This window comes from Lissotriton helveticus, chromosome 2_1 (genome assembly GCF_964261635.1).
Source record: "Lissotriton helveticus chromosome 2_1, aLisHel1.1, whole genome shotgun sequence".
Classification (NCBI taxonomy): domain Eukaryota; kingdom Metazoa; phylum Chordata; class Amphibia; order Caudata; family Salamandridae; genus Lissotriton; species Lissotriton helveticus.
Genome location: NC_136059.1, coordinates 1,174,655,822 through 1,174,674,880, shown reverse-complemented (window position 1 = coordinate 1,174,674,880; position 19,059 = coordinate 1,174,655,822). Strand labels below are relative to the sequence as shown.

The 19,059-nt window shown below is 45.9% G+C and overlaps 1 protein-coding gene across 2 annotated transcripts in view; it reads left to right on the top strand.

The window, feature by feature from the left end:
• RASSF6 (Ras association domain family member 6) overlaps positions 1-19,059 on the top strand; it is a 263,285-nt gene that overhangs the window by 121,248 nt on the left and 122,978 nt on the right. For both annotated transcript variants that reach the window (XM_078676037.1, XM_078676038.1), the window contains one exon: positions 5,391-5,469. In XM_078676037.1, coding sequence (XP_078532163.1) covers positions 5,391-5,469 — 79 coding nt within the window. The remainder of the gene's footprint in view (positions 1-5,390; positions 5,470-19,059) is intronic.

Sequence of the window (19,059 nt, the reverse complement as noted above, 5' to 3'; positions counted from 1 at the left end):
AGGAGTTTCAGTTACAGTAAACCAAGAAATGCATATATGCTGACACGAGGAATTACTCCTATTCCTACGGGAGGGGGAATGAGCAAGTACACTTTGCACGTAAAGAGAATAATCCAAAATGGTGGCACACATGCTAAGCTAAGAACACTGCAAACAATATCACACGCATAAGTGAATAACTGCATAATGAGAACATGAACGTAAATGCGTAAGTGTAAGTAATTAGTTAGACACATTCCGCTAACTTCATAAGCATAATGTATGCAGGGGGCGGGGCTTGGGATTGACGTCTATCAAGAGGCTGAGGCTACGTTTGGCAGATTGGACCTGTATTGCTAGGGAACTGCCCCTTACTGAACACTGAGTACTGCCGCGGACGACATGGATGACGTCTCACCCTCTTTAGGCTCCAGTCGGGAGCTGAAGAAAGGATCCCCTCCCCACAAATCGGTAAAAAGCCAACTTACTGCATCTTCAGGAGCTAGAGGCTACTCCAACAACTCAGGGAACTCTGTCAGCGCCACTCAGGAGAGAGAGCCTGTGCCGCTGGGTGCTGCCACGTGGGCGGCCCGACTTCTCGGAGCAGAGCAAGCCTCATGGGAACTCCCGTAGAGGGCACCCATTGCACCATTGAACTTTTCTGTGCTGCAAGAGTGGGTAAGATGAGAAATGGCCTTGTTGGGCCCCAGAAGGCTTGCTGGTAACGGTTCTGCAGCACCATCGACATTTTTGACTAAATCCTGAATAGTCAAACTGGAACTCTTTAGTATGGCCCAATAGTAAGCATTCCCTGCATGTGGCCAACAGGGAATGAGGAATAACCCTAAACACGTTACTGGAAGGAAGGTGGGACAGGGATTTGCTTGACATGTACTAGAACTTGTCCTCAAGGGGATTGTGTTGTTGCTTTTGAATGTACTTATTTCTTTGCCTGTGTATAGTTAAAAAATATACTTATTTTTTCCTGAAAACGCAAGTATTTGGCTGGACATTGATATATTGTTCATACTGTTTGCACTTTGAGTTATGAGGTGGCTTCACTAAGCTGTATCTACACTTTCCACCCAAGGGATTCTTGACTGCTTGACCACAGGAAACCCTGAGAGTCAAGTGCAGAGAGGGTGTTTGGCCCAGTTGAGCGGGATCCATAGTATGTCAGGCACTGGGCCATCAGGAGTAAGAGGCCTCAACCACCAAGGTTGGGTCCAGTAACACCTGGGTGCCTGTTGTGGCCCTTTGAAATGAATGCTGACCGGATTTGAAATAAAATCATTGGAACTACACAATTGTGCTTTGCAACTAAATTCCATTACATTACGGGCATTGATCTCAGACTGCCCAAAATAAACATATTAAGGTAATTGTAACTCAAGTAGGTAACTAACTTAGGTTTACATATTCTCATGTATGTTGTATCTTTACACTATGAAGTTATTCCACGTAGCTCACTATTCGAAAGGAATATTTAACAAACGTTTACATTTTATTACCAGTTTCCAAGTAATCCCACCATGGAAATTGATGTAAGCACCCGACCTTTCACCAAAGTTTTCATAATAGGTGACATAGCAAGATGTTTTCTTGAACTGAACTTTTATTCTTCAGAGACCTGACTTTTAGACATGGAATTGGCTGTTAACTAAAAAGTATATGACTAAGGTGTACTGCCTATATATGAAATGTAAACCAGTTTCAGTATGTGTAAGGTAAGTGGAGGCGATGGGCTGTCATTGTATTGTCCCATTCATCTGCAGTCATCACAACCAGTGGTCTATGTAAGTTGTCATTCCATGAATAAAACATACAAAATATACTTAAATGACTATGATACTGAATGTCTGAAGAAGGCATATTACGCGGGAATAGGCCATCATTATCTAGGTTCACATGCTATAGAATACCATTCTCCCTGCATATTAAATATTTTTATTCTACTCTGATAATATTTTGCTTTTATTCACGTTAATTGTTTTACTTGATAATTATTGAAATCGTGGCAATGCAAGCGGAAGATAAGGCCTCCATTTTCAGGTCTACCTTTTCTAAGGTGGCATTATACATCTGATTTACTTCTTGGTTTGTAACTCCTGCAGCTCCCACTTTTTCAGGTATCTGCTGTTATTCTTTCCTTATGTATGTGGTACATTTCTGAGTCTACTTGAGCAAGGCCAAGTCCTTTTCTAGTTTCTTTGTTTTCCATGTAAGAGCTCAAACCACACAAATCAGTCCAGTTAAGCACATTTGATTTGTTAACTAACACCTTGGCATGTTGTGTTTAAACTTTCTCCATGAGGTTGAGTTGCTTGATAGCTTCATGGATTAGTCACGTTTACTGCAAAGCCACTGTACTTAACTTTAACTGCATCTGCAAGTGGCAGGGTATAGCAGAAACATTCCTTGAGGCTTTATCTTCCTATTTTTAAATGCAGATCTTGTTTTTGTCAATTTTCTGTTTAGGGGCTTTATAAAAGTCTGCCTTTATTTGGTGGAGTAGGGAAGAAAGATATATAGGGCCAGATGTAGGTAGCCAAATACCGGTCGGTAACGGCCGAATTCGGCCGTTACGGACCGGTATTTGGCTACCGAGATGTAGGGGCAGGTAAACTGGGCAAATCGGTAATTTTACCGAATCTGTAAATATACCGGTCGGTAAATTTACCGACCGGTATTTTTACAGAATCGGTAAAAATGATATGTAGGTGGGACTCTTCTGAGTCCCACAAGGCCTAAGAAATCGGTATTTTACCATCAAATTCAATTTGATGGTGAAATACCGATTCAGGTGTGCATGCACATGTGTGCATGCACACCTGTGCCATATGACAGGCAGACCTGCCCTTAGGGCAGGTATGCCTGCCATATGGCCCCCGAACCTTTTTTGGGGGTGCTAGAGGGTGTCAAAGTGACACCCCCTGCACCCTTGCCAAAAATCGGTATTTACCGATCGGTAAATACCGACCAGTAATGCCCCATTCATTCCTATGGGCTTCAAAGCCCATAGGAATGAATGGAGCATTACCGGTCGGTATTTACCGAATCGGTAAATACCGATTCTTAACGATTCGGTAAATGGAACATCTGGATGTTCCTACATACCCCCACTTCTTATTTACCGATTCTTAATTACCGAATCGGTAAAATTCGGTAATTAAGAATCGGTAAATAAGTTTTACCTACATCTGGCCCATAGAGACTTAAAATAGAAATACATTTAAATATAGTGGTCAAAATTATAAATAGAGATAACGGTCACGTGACTGTTTCTCCCAAGGATGCTTTTTTTGTTTATAATATTAAAACTATTAATATTGAAGTCACACTTGAAAAATATTTTGAAAGAGTATCTGTGTCTTTATGGGTGTTCTATGAATTTCAGAGTATGCAGGAAGGCCTAGAATTACTAAGCCCATCTGCGTTGCCATAGCGTCACGCAAGTCAACAAAAGGACTTAATTGATGTTTACTTACTGAGCCACGCAAAGACACCTTACATGGCTCTGTGTGGCTTACTAAATCCAGAGTAACACAAGGGAGCACAAATCACTACCTTGCAATATTCTGTATTGCGAAGGCGTTTCCTAAATGGAGTGTGGGCGTTCCAACACATCCATCCATGTATTTTGATGCATTCCCAGTTTTGCTAAAGGTGGTTAACCTGGGAGTGAGTCAAAATGCCACACAATCCCCACACATTCGTAATGTGGAGAAATATATCTATTTATCCTAGTTATGTCCTCATATTTGTGCTGCATTATGCAACACACATAGAAAGAGGAAATGCCTCTGAGGAATGTTTTTGAGCAGTAAGGTGTTCCTTTCTGCACCATAACAATACTGGCTGTAATGTAGGCACTGTTGCAACATGGCACAGGAAGGCTTGCATTGGCTACAAGCAGTACTCTATGCGGCAGCGCAGAGAGAGAGCAGCAAAGCAACTTGTCTTGCTGCATTAAGTTGCATCAAATGTTAGTACATCTGGGTCAGTATGTCTTCTGTGTGTCCTTTTAATTGTTCTGGTTAAAATAATAACCTTGTCTTTACATCCTGTCTCCATCACTACCAAGAGGTTGCATAAATGCCCAGAGCAGAGGTGTTAAAACGTAATGAGGTGGACATCTGGGTTGGCCCAAGTACAACTGAGCGGTGCCCTCACCAGTCAATTATAATATCACTTGATGCATTGGTAGTACAATCCTGGGAAATAATAGTTATTTCCAATTATTCACCTATTGAGCTAATTGGCAGGTCAAAAGGACTGGTCCCAGATCTATCACCTGCTAGAAATTTGGGGTGATGCAATGGGTCGAGTAGTGACTGACTGATAAATGGAATCTTTTATTCACTCTGAAAACCTGGTAATTACACTAGGACCATTTAGATGCCTTTTACTTACTGCTCTATTACAACAAGGACCTACCATATTTACTACAACCTGGACAGCTAGTGCAAGACACTTGTGAATAGGAATAAAAGCAAGGCCATGAACACAGATAATGTTAAGCAATGCCTGTTTCAGACTTACTAAGCCTCATTGATGTGATGCATTTTTAGTAGCTATGGCATAGCTAGCTCAAAAACCATGCCACATACCACAGCTGAAAAACGAGTAGATTTTTCATTAGTTTATTTGTCCTATTTGACATGGGGACTCTGGATGTGAGGAAATAGGGTGTATTAAATGGCGTGGTTGTGCATCCTCACCCTGTAATACACTTACAGACCCCTTTAGGACCCTTAGGTTTTGTCTGTCAAACCCTCAGCTCAACCCTGGGTAGCTGTGGCGCTGAGCAGCAAGGCTTACACAGAGGAACTAATATAAAGCATTTGAACAGCACCAAAACAATTGAGGAAAAAATAGATACAACACTGAAGAAATCCAACACCAATCCATACAAATTCTATTCTAGATGCAATTATGTAACGTATGGCTACCCATAGGCTTCCCAGCGCTGGCAGTGCAGCTATAGAGAAGAAATTTACGAAAACGCGGTCTGGAACAGCCAGGTTTTTAATCCTTTGCAGAAGGGAAGTTCCTTATCGAGAACTCGAAGAGAGAATGGGAGGGTGTTCCACAGTTTAGATGCATTCACTGCAAAAGATCTCCCCCTGCTTTTACTCCGACCCCCCCACAAAAATGAGTGCTGGTGGCCTCTACCAGCTCAATCTAAGCACTGCCATGAAGTCCATGCTGTATTGTAGAATACATTTTCTATTTCTATTGCTAGTATACAATAATTTGTACATTTGCTATAAGGATGTAGGGATCTGCATCGACATGCAATTTCTCCATTTACAATGATTTGTCGTAGATGAAGCCTTTGTCAAACTATTTCTACTATATGCAAATTGTGTCTACTGAAATAGTGATATCTTTATTACATTTTTTTTCAGAAATCAATTAACATCCTTATTGAAGACTTACAACTGTTATTATGAGGATCAGAAAAACATGCAACTTACTTATGAACAGGTATGAATCCTACTCCTAGGAAAAGGCAATAATTCAGTAATTTTATGATGCATACTTTAAGGTATATCCCTAGTAAAATTTATATTTCTGTCAACATTTATGAAAAGACTACGTAATGTATAGGCCTCAATGTTAGACTGAACATAGATATTTAGTTTTAATTAGTGGGTACTTTTGAATAGGCTTGATACATTGGACTGCATAATTTAGTTACTTCGATTCCATTGAATCCATATTCAAATGCTCTTCTGCTGTTCAATGTTTGACACATCCAGAGGTCTAATTTTCCTGCTGATCTAGACACATGAACGTACCGTGGTCATCAACCTTGATTTCGGATTGAGACTTCTAGCTGCAGATTCCTTATCTGTTGAATGTTTCTCAGGCATCTGATTTGATCTGGAAACTTTTCAGCAGTACCTCTCCGCATGGGTAAGTGGTACTTTGCGGCTCCACACTCGTGCTGTTTCACTCTGGAAATGATGTGTGGAACCTACATTGGCTCCACTCCAGCCTGCTGATGTCAGTTCCTTTCTTACCATGCCACCAGACACGGATCTGGAGCTACCTCTTGTCTCTTTGAGACCCTTACCTCATCCAAAATTGTCAGTGTGCAAAGGAAATGTCACCTCCCAAAATGAGAGGCCATGCTCTGGCTCTTTGGACCCTTGCTGACTCCCTCTGGGGCACCTTCTGTTGCCACAGAGCTGAGGGCCTTCAATCTTGAATACTGCCAGAGGGTTCACCCTCGGTGCCATTTGGATACTATGAGCCCATCATCAGGCCGCCTCCAGCTCTTGCTCTCACTCCGCCTCTGGCACCATGTCCTCGCCAGGTCCTGGAACTTTGACACCAAGCTGACTCCATCAGTCCTGGAAGACACGATACCTATTGTGCTCTCTGACTCCAAGTCGTCATCAGTTCTACTGAGGCAGAGTGCGGCTGCTGTTGCGCTGCCACCTCCTCCACTTGACCTACTTCCTCCATAAGGGAGAATAAATACCCTTCATTCCCTGTTTGGCACAGATTCAGACAATGATTGCAAAGTGGGTGATGTGATTGAGCAAACATACCACTAAGAGAATTAGTGAAATGACCTACAGGAAGATAGTGGACTTGATAATTCCCCTGAGTTGGGGCTCCAATCACCCCCTGGTCCTGCCACTTAAGGGAGCGCTTCTTACGCCATGGTGATAGGTAGGGCGACCGAAATCCTACAGCTCCCCACCTTGGAAGTCACAACCAATGTACTCACAGAAGTCCTCCAGTGGGAGCAAACATCCGCTGAGCCCCTCTTGCAATTCCATTAAGCATTAATGGATACCTTGTGTAACGCTTGGGCCAAGCTTTCCTCTAGCTCCCCCAGTAAACCACCAGATCATAAGACACCACTGCCCAGGGCAACCCTGCATTTTCATTTCAGCATCCCTCTCCTGAAAGCATGGTGGTACAAGCCTCTAAAAGCCACATAACCCCAAGAACTTTTCCAACTTCTCCCTGTGAGAAATTGTGTTGTTGATTGAGGGGGTTGTGCGCCCTTCTTAAGCAACATCCACAATGCTTTCCAGGCTGAACCACAAAAAGTCCCTTAATTAACCCGTGCTTAGCCCTCTGGTTGCTTGGCACAAAAGCAGTCAGGTTTAACTTAGAGGTAATGTGTAAAGTATCTCACACCAATTTAGAAAAGTAGAGCCCGTTTCTATCAATTATTTTACACTAAAATGACAATAATCCAATCAGTAGAACCTGAGTTATGAATTTTCAAAGTTTAAAATGAAAAATAGCACCTCAAAGATCAAAGGAACAACCGCAGTATCTAGTCGCACGAGATTGGAGCAGAGTTGAAAGTTAGGACTGCCCACGATGAAGCGCAGTTCGGATACACAAAGTGGATTGCGCCTGCTCTTCACTTACCCTTCAGACTCAGAAGACATTTTGAAGAAAATGTCTGAGAAGGCAAAGTTCAATGGGGCAGGACAGCCAGTGGTGTCCGAGCAGGGGGCGTCATTGTGTAGAGCTGCTGGACAAAGTTGTGGTGAAGATTTCTACGTTCAGACGTAGGGCCTGAATTCGATCTTGGTGGACGGGTTACTTCATAACAACGGTGACGGATATGCCGTCTGCTAAAATATAAATCCCATAGTATATAATGGGATTTATATTTCATCTAATGAGATATCCATCACCGTTGTGATGAGTAACCTGTCTGCCAAGATCTAAATCAAGCTGTTAGTCTCTTTTGTGGAGATCAGAAATATCCAACAGGATGAAGCTTCAGGCTGTAGCCAACGAAGGCTCCACAAGGCCAGATACCCCTTTTGCAACAAGCCACTGCACTGGATTTGCTGCTGCGGAGAAGAACTTAGCGGGAGGTGCCACAAAGTCAGGTCCAACGTAGATGAACCTTGGGCGGATCGGTGAGCAGATAAGTTCCAGTCTTGGTTCTCAGAGCACTTTCCCAAGTTTTGGATTGTGTATATCTGGGTACCTTTAGCACCACTTCCAAGGGTCCAGGACTGGAAGGGCGCCATTTGGAGGGTTAGGACTCACTCAGGCTGGGCCCAGGTGCGGGTTCCAGATGTATGGAGCCTTTTCTGTCCGTGAGGTTCAGATCAGAGGCCTGCCAACTAGTCCTTGGAGTCGCCGGCCAAGCGCATCAATCCGTAATTAATCTGGCACAGAAGCGACCAAACACGGCCTCAAGCCCGTGCATTTGAGGCAGATATCCCCAGGCACCCAAGGGCGAAATCTGGAGTCGCTGCCCAGCCTGGAAGACGCCGCGACATTAGAAAGCCCTCTGGTGCGATCGAGGCCTGCTCGGTGATCTGAAGCCGAGACCTCACGTGGCGGCAGGCCGTGCGGAAGGCCTCTGAGTCTTTTAAAGCGGGAACGGAAGAGCCCCGGAGTGGAGCGGCTGTAGCCTGAGGCGCCTGACTGCAGGGACAGGTACGAGACGGGACCTCCGCTCACACCCCCGGAGGAGGCGCAAAAAATCCCGGAGGAGGGGGGGGCTGTGTGGAGAGCAGAGCGGAAGGCTCGCACTGGGCGCTCCCCACCCTGTGGCGGCGAGGTTCGCCACCCTAGCCCTCGGCAGCGGAGGCACGAGGAATAGTATCCCGACAGTGCCCAACTTGGGATAAACTGAAGGCCGCCCAACCACCGACAGCCTAGGGGCACAATCGGACCGCCGTTGTGCAGACATGGCACAACTCGCTGCACGAGCCGCCATTCTGCGTTTAACCAGGGGTGGAGTGCCCGCTCGGGGTATCGTAGGCGAGACGGTGTTCCCCGCCTACCGCACCACCCGAAGGGGACGAGTAGTGACCTGAAGACTGGGAGGCTGATTTTTTGAGATCAGAAGCTAGCAAACTCAGAGCGATTCCTCCCTCGCAGCGGCGGGTCTGGCCACATTTGCGCCCAGCGAAAGAGGTGCGTGGTATTATCATTTGGCGGGACCCGGCGTGGTGGGGGTCGGATGCCACGCGATAGCTATCGGCCTCACAAGTGGGGAGAGAGATAGACCCGCTTAACTGTGAACACAGCGCATCAAATTGCGCGGGCAATACTCCTGCATCGGATGGGAAGTGCGTGCCCCCATGTAGCACGCCCCAGAATTGGAGGATACCGAAAGGCACGGCGCGACAGACTGCTAACGAATCCCCCTGCTCCTGGGGGACCGAGAAATCGTTGCAGTGGCCGATAGCTGCCGAGCCTGAGAAAGGGCGTGAATACACTTATGCGAAGCGCAGCACCTGAACCACAGCTCAAGAGACCATGAAGCGTATCCTGCCTCCCTTCCACCTTCCCCCATCGCAAAACTGATGAAGGTGGCCAGAAATCAAGCTCGTCTCTCCCGCTGGCCATAGAGGACACGGGGTGCAGAGGTGAACACCTGCAGCTCCTCTGGATGAATTGTGGAACCATTGACGTACAGCTGAATCTCCATCTTGTCGCCCTTGCTGTTGTGGGCGTAGGTCGTAAGGGCCTACTCTGCCAGACCTACTCCAGCAGTGAACACTGAGATGCGGTAAAGATGGGGAAACCTGACACGCGCCAGCCCCGTATCAACTTCGAGGGGAAAAGAGGGAACAATCCAGCAGAGACGGAAGACGGGGAACATAACCAAGCCGAGGGGGGCGGGGTGAGCCAACTCCCAGCGGGTGACGTTAAGGCAATGTTCCTGGAACTCAAAAATGGTTTGAAGGGAATAGACACCAAAATGGATGACTTGGCCGACCGGATGGACAAAATAACCCAGCGTATGGACATACAAGAAGGCCGGGTGAGTGTCCTGGAGACGAGGATAACCGAGACAGAGGAGGGACAGACGGGGGTTGAAAAAAAGATCAGAGGCATGGACAAGGTGCTGGACCTCATACGTCAAAAGAACGAGAATTTGGAAGCGCGCTCGCGCAGGAATAATATACGCATCACGGGAGTGGCAGACTCGACGGACATTGCAAACATGGAACTCTTCGTGGAAGATATGATGAAAGAACTGTTTGGCCCCGGTCTATCATCCATGTTCCTCATCGAGCGAGCGCATAGAACACTAGGCTCGCAGCCTAAACCTGGAGCGCCAGCGAGACCAATTCTAGCTCAAGTCTTGAACTACAGAGACCGCGACACGATATTACGCCTTGCCCGGGAGAAAGGCAATATACAATACAAAGGCAACGAGATTGCCCTATACCCGAACTTCACTTTACAAGTCCAGGCGGCGAGGAGGGAATTCATCCCTGGTAAAAAAATATTTCAGCAAATTGGAACGAGATATGCCCTAATTTATCCGGCTAAACTGAGAGTGCAAGGTCCGGGAAAGCCAACGTTTTTCACAGACGCTAAAGCCGCCCTAAAATATGCGAAACAACTGGCTAAAGATCAACGCTCGCTCCAGATGCAGGATGATGGCCAATCACAGGACAGACTGAGTGATAATAACTGAGACTTAACATTAAAGATTGGCACGAAAGAACTCAGTGGACGCTTTGGGTCGCTGGAGGCCTGTAGATAACAAGGTTGGGGTAAGGCGACCTCCAGGCGGTGTTATATAGAGGTGTTTTGAAAGACTCTGGGTGCCGGGGGCTGCCTTACACAAATGCTTGAAAACGTTACTGGCGGGCAGGGGGTTTGTGCCAGTTCGCCTGTTGCAGCTTGGCCACCCTGCCATGAGTGCAGGGGTTGTTGCTGGCAACCAGACGTACCCTCTAGGATGATTCCTCATGTTGGGGTATATCTTTTGATTTGGGAATATGTATGGGTGGGGGGTGGCAGGGGATCACAACCTGATTGGGGGGTTTGGTGTGGGTAGGGGGAGGGCGGAGGGGTTGTTTTGGTCGCTGAAGTTGTCGTCAAAGGTCCAGACATTAGTCCAGAAGTATTATGTTGAGACTGTATTATGTACCCATACTCCATTGCGGTGCTGTCTAAGAGGTCCGAAATGTGAACATGTTCAGGGTGCTGTACAGACTTTAGCATTTATGGCACCTCATGGCGTCTTCTCCGATGATCGAGATGGCTAATCCAGACACCGCCACATCTTTAAAATGCATGACATGGAATGTGCGAGGTCTCAATGACCGCAGAAAGACCAGGCTTATACACTCCTACCTCACTAGACACAAGGTAGACATCTGCTTCTCGCAGGAAACCCACCTTATAGGCTCTGCGGCGGCTGCGCTGGTGAATAGACGCTGGGAGGTGGTTGTCACCGCCAATTACTCTAATTTTTCCAGAGGGGTCGCTATCTTGTTGCGAAAGGGCTTGCACTGGCGCACGTACAACACATTGACGGACCGGGAATATAATACTAGTGGGGGTACTCTGTAACACACCCATAGCACTAGTGAACACATATGGTCCAAACACTGACAGCCCGGAATTCTTCCAAAGCTTATGGCATGAACTTAAAAAGCTGGGGAACATTGCGATACTTTGGGGCGGATATTTCAATGTTACTTTATCCACTGATCTGGATCGACAGGGAGCTTCACGCGTGCACCACCCGCAATTGGCGGATCTCCTCAGGGAGATCATGTCAGATCTTCATCTGATTGACTCCTGGAGGGCAATACACCCTGCGGAAAGGGAGGGGACATGTGTCACTCACCATAGAAATGCCTGGTCCAGACTCGACTACTGGCTGCTCTCGAACGATCTCCATGCCTGGGTAGTGGCCGCGACCCACCTTCCTCGCACTATGTCTGATCATGCCCCTGCACAGATAGACCTTGCTCTTCCACGAGAGTACATACAACCTTTTTCGTGGCGATTCCCTTCGAGAGCCCTACGAGACCAAGTCTTTAGGGAGGAGCTTCGGGGTCGAATTGAAGAATATTTCACATTAAATGAGGGCTCGGTGGATTCCCCCGGAACTCTCGGGGAAGCTTTCAATGCGGTCACGAGAGGAGACTGTATCGCCCTGAAGACGGGAGTACTGAGAGATATTCGCAACACGCTAGAACGTCTTGAACGGGAAATTAGGGGCCTTGAGCGACAACAGGTTAACTGCCCATCACCGGACTTGATAGCTAGCATAAGGATGAAACTCACTGAATTCCAAACTGAGGCAGAGAGAGAGATTACTTATATGCATAAACATGCTCAAGCTAGGCGGTATGGCGAAAGCGAAAGGCCCGACAGGACACTGGCTAGCCTACTAAGAGCGCCCAGAGGCGCCAACTATATCTCTGAAATCCATACTGCAGAGGGTGAGGTGCTCCAGACCCCTCCTGATATATTGAAGGAATTCACCCATTACTATTCCAGACTATATACTTCACGTGTAACACAGTGGCAAACAGATCTCGCTGACTATTTAGATGACATCGGACTGGCGTGGTTCAATGATGGGGCCCATAAATATATGGAACTGCCCGTTACGGTGGAGGACGTAAAGCAAGTTATAGGCGCCATGCCGGGAGATAAAGCCCCTGGGGCAGATGGTCTCACGGCGGCGTTTTACAAAGAGTATGTTGATATACTGGCACCTAGACTACTGCGAATGTATCTAGAAGCCATGGAGACTGGGTAATTACCGCCAACATTACGCAAAGCTACCATTATCACCCTCCTGAAGCCTGAAAAGGATCCAACCAAAGCGGATTCCTACCGCCCTCTCTCCCTTATCAACCTAGACGCGAAGATATATGCAAAATTGATAGCGAACAGGTTACAACCCATGCTACCGCACATTGCACTAACAGACCAGTCGGGTTTTATACCAGGCCGCTCCACAGCCCACAACCTGCGCATCATTTTTGGTATTCTCCATTATTTGGCGCCCCACGTACAGGCCGTGGCTGCCCTACTCGAAGCCACAAAACGTTTGACTCTTTAGAGTGGAAATTCCTTTTTACTTTGTTTTCTCGCATGGGATTCAGCCCACTCTTCATTAAGCAAATTCAAGTCCTCTACACAGACCCGCCCGCCAGAGTCCGGGTAAATGGCTAGGTGTCTCCACCCTTCCCCATAACTAGGGGCACTCGGCAGGGGTGCCCGCTCTCTCCCCTTCTGTTCGCCATTGCCACTGAGCCGCTTGCGGCGAAGCTTCGACAACATCATACAGACAAAAGCATAGGCTTTACAACGAGAGGTATTCTCGTCTCGATGTACGCAGACGATATTACCATCTACCTGACCAATCCCCGTGAAAACTTTGATATCCTAATGCGGGAATTCATTAGATATGGCGGGCTGACAGGTATGCAAATAAATTGGGGCAAATCGACTATGTTGCCATTGACTGATGAAACCACGCCATTTACCTCGGAGTTCCCGATCCAATGGGTAGACAGCGAGGTCCGCTATTTGGGCATTCGTATAAGTAGGACGATGCAGGACCTATGGACGGCTAATTATGGCAGGGTTATGGACTGGCTGGAAATCAAGCTAGCGAGATGGAGGGTTCTCCCCCTGTCCTTGACGGGACGCATAGCCATAGTCAAGATGGTAATCCTCCCCAAATTCCTTTATCTGTTTGTAAACAGACCCATGCCGCTAAATCAGCATTTTTTCAGGCGCTTGCGCACCAATATTTTGGATCTGACATGGGCTGGCAAGCAACCTCGCGTGTCATGGAAGGTATTGACCCTACCTTTTACACAGGAAGGTCTAGGCGCTCTCGACTTTGAACTATACGCATATAGCTCTCAGGCCCAATTTTTACATTTTTGGCAACACCCTCCCCCCTATCAGAGACCTCTATCCAGACGGAGAATTTTTAACGCTACAAGACATGTGCAACTCACAAACCCCTACCTCCTCTGACATGCTACTTTACTATCAGCTGAGAGCTGCATGCAGAGCCACAAACCAGACCTTCCCACATGAGCCCCCATGCTACATGCGCTAGAAAACATACTGTCTAACCCTTCGCCCGCAAGCTCATCACACGCATCTACAGCACAACACAGAGAGAATCTCCAATCATCCGCACCACTTCCCGGGAAGCATGGGAGGCCGAGGCAGAATTAACCATTACAGAGGAGCAATGGCTGTATTGCTGCACTCAGCTGGAATACCTGTCACCCAATTACCGACTAAGGCTTATACATTTTAACTATCTACACCGCTTATACCGCACTCTGACACAAATGCACCGTATGGGTCTCAGGGAGGATACAGGATGTTGGCGCTGTGGTGCGCCAGAAGCCACATTTACACATATGGCCTGGCTTTGCCCTCCTGTGGCACGTTATTGGCAGGACGTCTTTCAACACTTTGGGAATATCACAGGGGAAGCGTTGGAGGGTTCGGCTACGCTTGCTATGTTGGGATATGTACGAGATGTCCCCGTGGTGAGCCGCAAACTTACTGCAATGTTGCTGCTAATGGCTAAGAGGCAGGTGGCCATCCACTGGAGAAAACAAAGACCACCGAAGGTGGTGGATTGGATAAGGGCTATCACATACTGCAAAGATCAATTGGAGATGTTCTGGGAACAGATGCCTAGCAGATCCAGGTCGATCGACATTTGGGCCCCATTCACTGAATGGCTACGATTGGGGGGTGTCGATCATCAATCCGAATAGGGATAGATGATGGTCGGAGACTGGTACATTCATACGCGAGGGTGGCCACACTGAGATAGAGTTGGCACCTGACGATGGTCCTATAGGAGCAGAGGACAACACTTCCGCACATTAGATGGCGCCATGTCTGCACTCTGAGACGACAAGGGGGGTGGGATTAGAGGGTTATTCTTTGGTACTAAGTTCACATTTGTATAACTTTATTTTGGCGCAATGTTGATATGTTATAAATATGTGCTGTTTTAACACTACGGATTGCCTAAAAGTATCACGACACCTGCACCTGAGGCGGTGATGGAACTGTAAACATAGAATAATTTTTGAATGATAGTCGCCGGCCTCCGGGTTGTAGGCATACGGCAGTGATCAGCTTGAATTAACAATAAAACCTTTAAAAAAAAAAAAAAACTAGTCCTTGGAGTCACACTGGAAGCCTTCGATTCAAGCAGGAGAGCCCATCTCAAGTAGAAGGGCAGTCCTCTGAGGGCACAGGGTAAGCTTCCTCTTGCGCAGCAGATCAGTGCTCTGAAGTACACAGCAGACCTCAGGCAGCCGAGCAGTCCTTTGAGAGTCATTTCACAGGTCCAGAAGTGAACCGAAAAGTGGGTCTGAGAGTCCTAATTTTCTACCTGGTTAAGTGGAAGAAACTTCTTGAATTTTCCCCCACAGTGTTAGAAATTTCCTGCCTCCCTGTGCTGGACTCAGGCTGTCTGTAGTGATAATAGGCTAGTGTGAAGTTATTTGTGTGTGAGTTGAAGCAGTGCCTTTAAAGTGCAAGTGGGGCTGTGCACAGCGCTGTTCCTACATCTTGCCAGGATGCTCCATCCTGCCAACACCCAGAACCGGATTTACAAAAGTAAACATGCACTGTTGACAATTGTTTGCTTCACAAAGGGATTTACGAGTAGTATATTTACAAATGTGGAGTCTCGGTGTATAAAAAGATAGGGTTTCAGTTAGAGCTCTTAATCGCCTGCTGAACTAAAAACTCCAAGGAGTTCTGGATTTTTATTAACCGTTTAAAGAGAGAAACTAAATCTATCAAACTAAGTGGAACCAATGCCATGGCTGAAAATTGGGCCATGTACATCAGCACCCTTTGCAACTCGCCTACCTGTCACCTCAAACCTAGTACAGCACAGAGAAAACCTGAGACTGCTGGAGCACAAAGTTGCCAATATTTGTTATCTTCTACTGCCAAAAGAATAGCCACATTGATGTACGAAAAAGCAGAGCCAATGGTGCCCCAAGGCCAGACGTCATCCCTTCCTCGGTCTACAAACAAGGCATTGAATTTTGGTCCCGATTGATGGGAACGCTGTTCAGAATCTGCCTCTCCACCAACTTCATTCCCCCATCCTTGCAAGGATCAATATTGCATCCCATCTACGTAAAATGCTCAGTGGAGAGCCCTGAGAGATATCGCCTTATAGCTCTCCTGAATGTTGAAGTCAAATTCTTTGCCTTCTTACTACTAAGAGATTTGGATTAATGGGCACATTTGAAAAAAACTGATCCCATTCAACCAAGTGGGCTTAGGCCCAGGTTGGGCACCACTGACCATCTACTGGCCATCAGGATGCTGGTGGCAAAGCAGATAAGGAAAAAAAACACTTCTGTACTGTTGCTTTGTAGATTATAGCAACACCATCAACCAAGTTAATCGCCAGCTCCTCTGGTCAAAACTCAAAGCCTGGGACATTCCTGACCCCTTACTCCAGGGTATTTAATTGCTCTATTCTGAAACTTGGGCCAGAGTAAAACTGGGTTACAACTGTTCAGTTTCCAACAAGATAAAAATAGAACAAAGCTTTAAGCAAGGGTGCAGTTTAGCCCCAGCCCTTTTTAATGTGCTCATGTGTGATCTGGCACCTGCACTGGAGTCGATAATCAGAGTGGCACACCAAAATGATTGAATTGTCCCATCACTTCCTTGCTCTATGCCGACGATGTTGTCCTCTTAAGCCACTCAGCGAAAGGTCTGCAAAGGTTGATTGACTCCTTAAAGCAGCACAGCAGTGCAAACGGATGACGGTGAACTACGAAAAGATGAACATCGTATTTTTGGGCCGGAAATAGAAAAAAACAGGCACCTGGTATCTAAGTAGTCACTACCTAACTCCAGCATCAAATTAGAAATATCTGGGATGCTGGCTGGATGGCAAAGGTGGACAATTAATTCATTTCAGATCATTAAAACCCAAAGCTGCTTCCCTAAAATTTGCCTTCCACACCATCTACAACGAACACAACAGCCTACATTGGAGCTCCTGCTGAAGATAGTAAAGGCCAAACTCATTCGCACACTAGGTTATGGCCTGGGAGCTTTCCCAGGGAAACAGGGAGCTTTTCAAAACAAGTCCCAAAGTTCCGTTTTTAGATCTTTGTTTAAGCTCCCTCACCACCAGATCAAGCAGGAATTCATGTTGTGTAAAAAATCATTAGCGCAGAAGGTCAGCTTCCTCAAATATCTGCACTCAGCGCATGCGGCAAAAGTTGGCACTCTGAAGAATCTAATCTGGTTGGATGTAGCATCATGGCTTAAATCAATTTATGAATTTTCTGTGTCTGCCACAAAGTCTTTGATGCCTCGTTTTTATGCACTTTGCCAAAATTGCTGGGAATTTTGTTAGACACTCATTTACATCTACCATAGAATACCCTATTTCTGGCTTAAACCTATTTAGGAATTGTGTTACCTATGGAGTCTTTATGCCTTTTTATCCATTGTATTCATTTTAATCACAGTTATATGATACTGTTCTCACTTTGATGGACTTGATTATCTAAATAATGTATTGTTATTACTTTAAACTTAATTGGGCTTTTATATCTGCAAGATTCCGCCTTCGTAAAGATACTTCTCATAAATCTCTTTGTGAATAGCAAACAATCGTAAACTTACACAAACATGTATGTTTGTCCTTGTGAAACAGGGCCCCTATCCCTGTATTGTGGGGCTGTCTGGGAGGAATACACAAAGGCCAACTGCCAACTACACCTATTCATGTGACCAAGAACACTCTGGAGGCACCAAATGGCTAGAACAAAGAAATGGCAGTTTTCTAAAAATGTAATTTTCAGAATTGTGACTTAAAATCTAACTTTTCTAGTAAAGAGGATTTTAAATTACAATTCCTTAGACACCACACATGAATTCTACCTGCTCCCAAACACAAGTTATCTTATTAAATGTAATAAGGTAATCCAATGACGTCCTATGGAAAATGTGTGCCTCAAGTAGTGAAAAATGAATTTGGGAGTATTTCACTACAAACCATGTAAGACTTAAAAGTACATGCCTAACTTTTTAAATACAATGTGCCCTGCCGAATGGACTATTTAGGGCCTACCTCAGGAGTGGCATTTGTAATAACATGCATTTGCAATGCAATCGGTCTCGCCTTTGGGACCTTATACGTATTTAACTATACAGCACATTGGCCTGGGTGCTGAAACATCTACTGTTCTATAACATGGAGGGAAAGTGAGCACAAAAGTATGTGGCACACATGGAAAGAAATATTGCCTTTCAGCAGGGAATTGTATAGTCCAAAGATCTGTTTTTCATATAAAATCAGGGCCTCCGCTGGGGCGTAACACAGGCCCCCGCAGCCCACGCGGTGCGGGGGGCCACTAGCTCCAAGGGGCCCCCTCGGCACTGAACTCTGGCCGGTAGAGAGCTCCTGATTGAGCCCGGAGGGGGCCCCCCTAAGTACCGTGCAGGGAGGCCCCCTCACTTTTCGTTACGCCGGTGGTCAAATCACTGAAAATACAAGATTTGAAAAAAATATTATTGTCTACGGGTGCACATGGAAGACAGTTTCTATGGACTGGAATCTAGAGAATGCTAAAGCGATTCTGGTATTTTACTGACCTCTGCTGGTCGTTTTCTATCAAGAAAGTTAAATAGAGGCAGTTGCCAGAAAATAAAAAAAGAAAGTCCCTCAGCAGAAAGCAATTCTGGTATTTTACTGACCTTTACTGGTCGTTTTCTATCAACACAGTTAAATAGAAGCAGTTGAACAAGGAGAAAGCAATTCTGGTATTTACTGACCTCTACTGGTCATTTTCTATCAAGACAGTTAAATAGAGGCAGTTGAACAGAAAAAAGTCCCTAAGCGGAAGAAGACGGGTCCTAGGGCTGATCTCTAGAGCCCACAATGTACATACACATATAAGTATATACTAAAGTATATACAAGAGGTCTTGAATGCTCGACCTAAAAACAGTGCGGGAAACACATTAGGGACGCCCCTGTCATATTTCCTGAAAACATATCATAAAACCACTTTCACATAATACAAGTTGGTTGTTAAAGAAGTAAAACTATTACTCTGAGTGAATAATAAAGCCAGGTATTAAGTCAAAAGGGCTATTTAAATTTATCAACAAACTATCCACCATCAACAATTGTGAAAAAATACAGTTTATGATCTAAGTAATTCTGCAACAAATTATCTACCTTCGAAGGCCAGAAAATTGAGAAAATCAAAGGTCTATCACAAATAATTTCTTTGCTAACCCTCTTTTCACCAGTTTCATATATCCTTGAGCT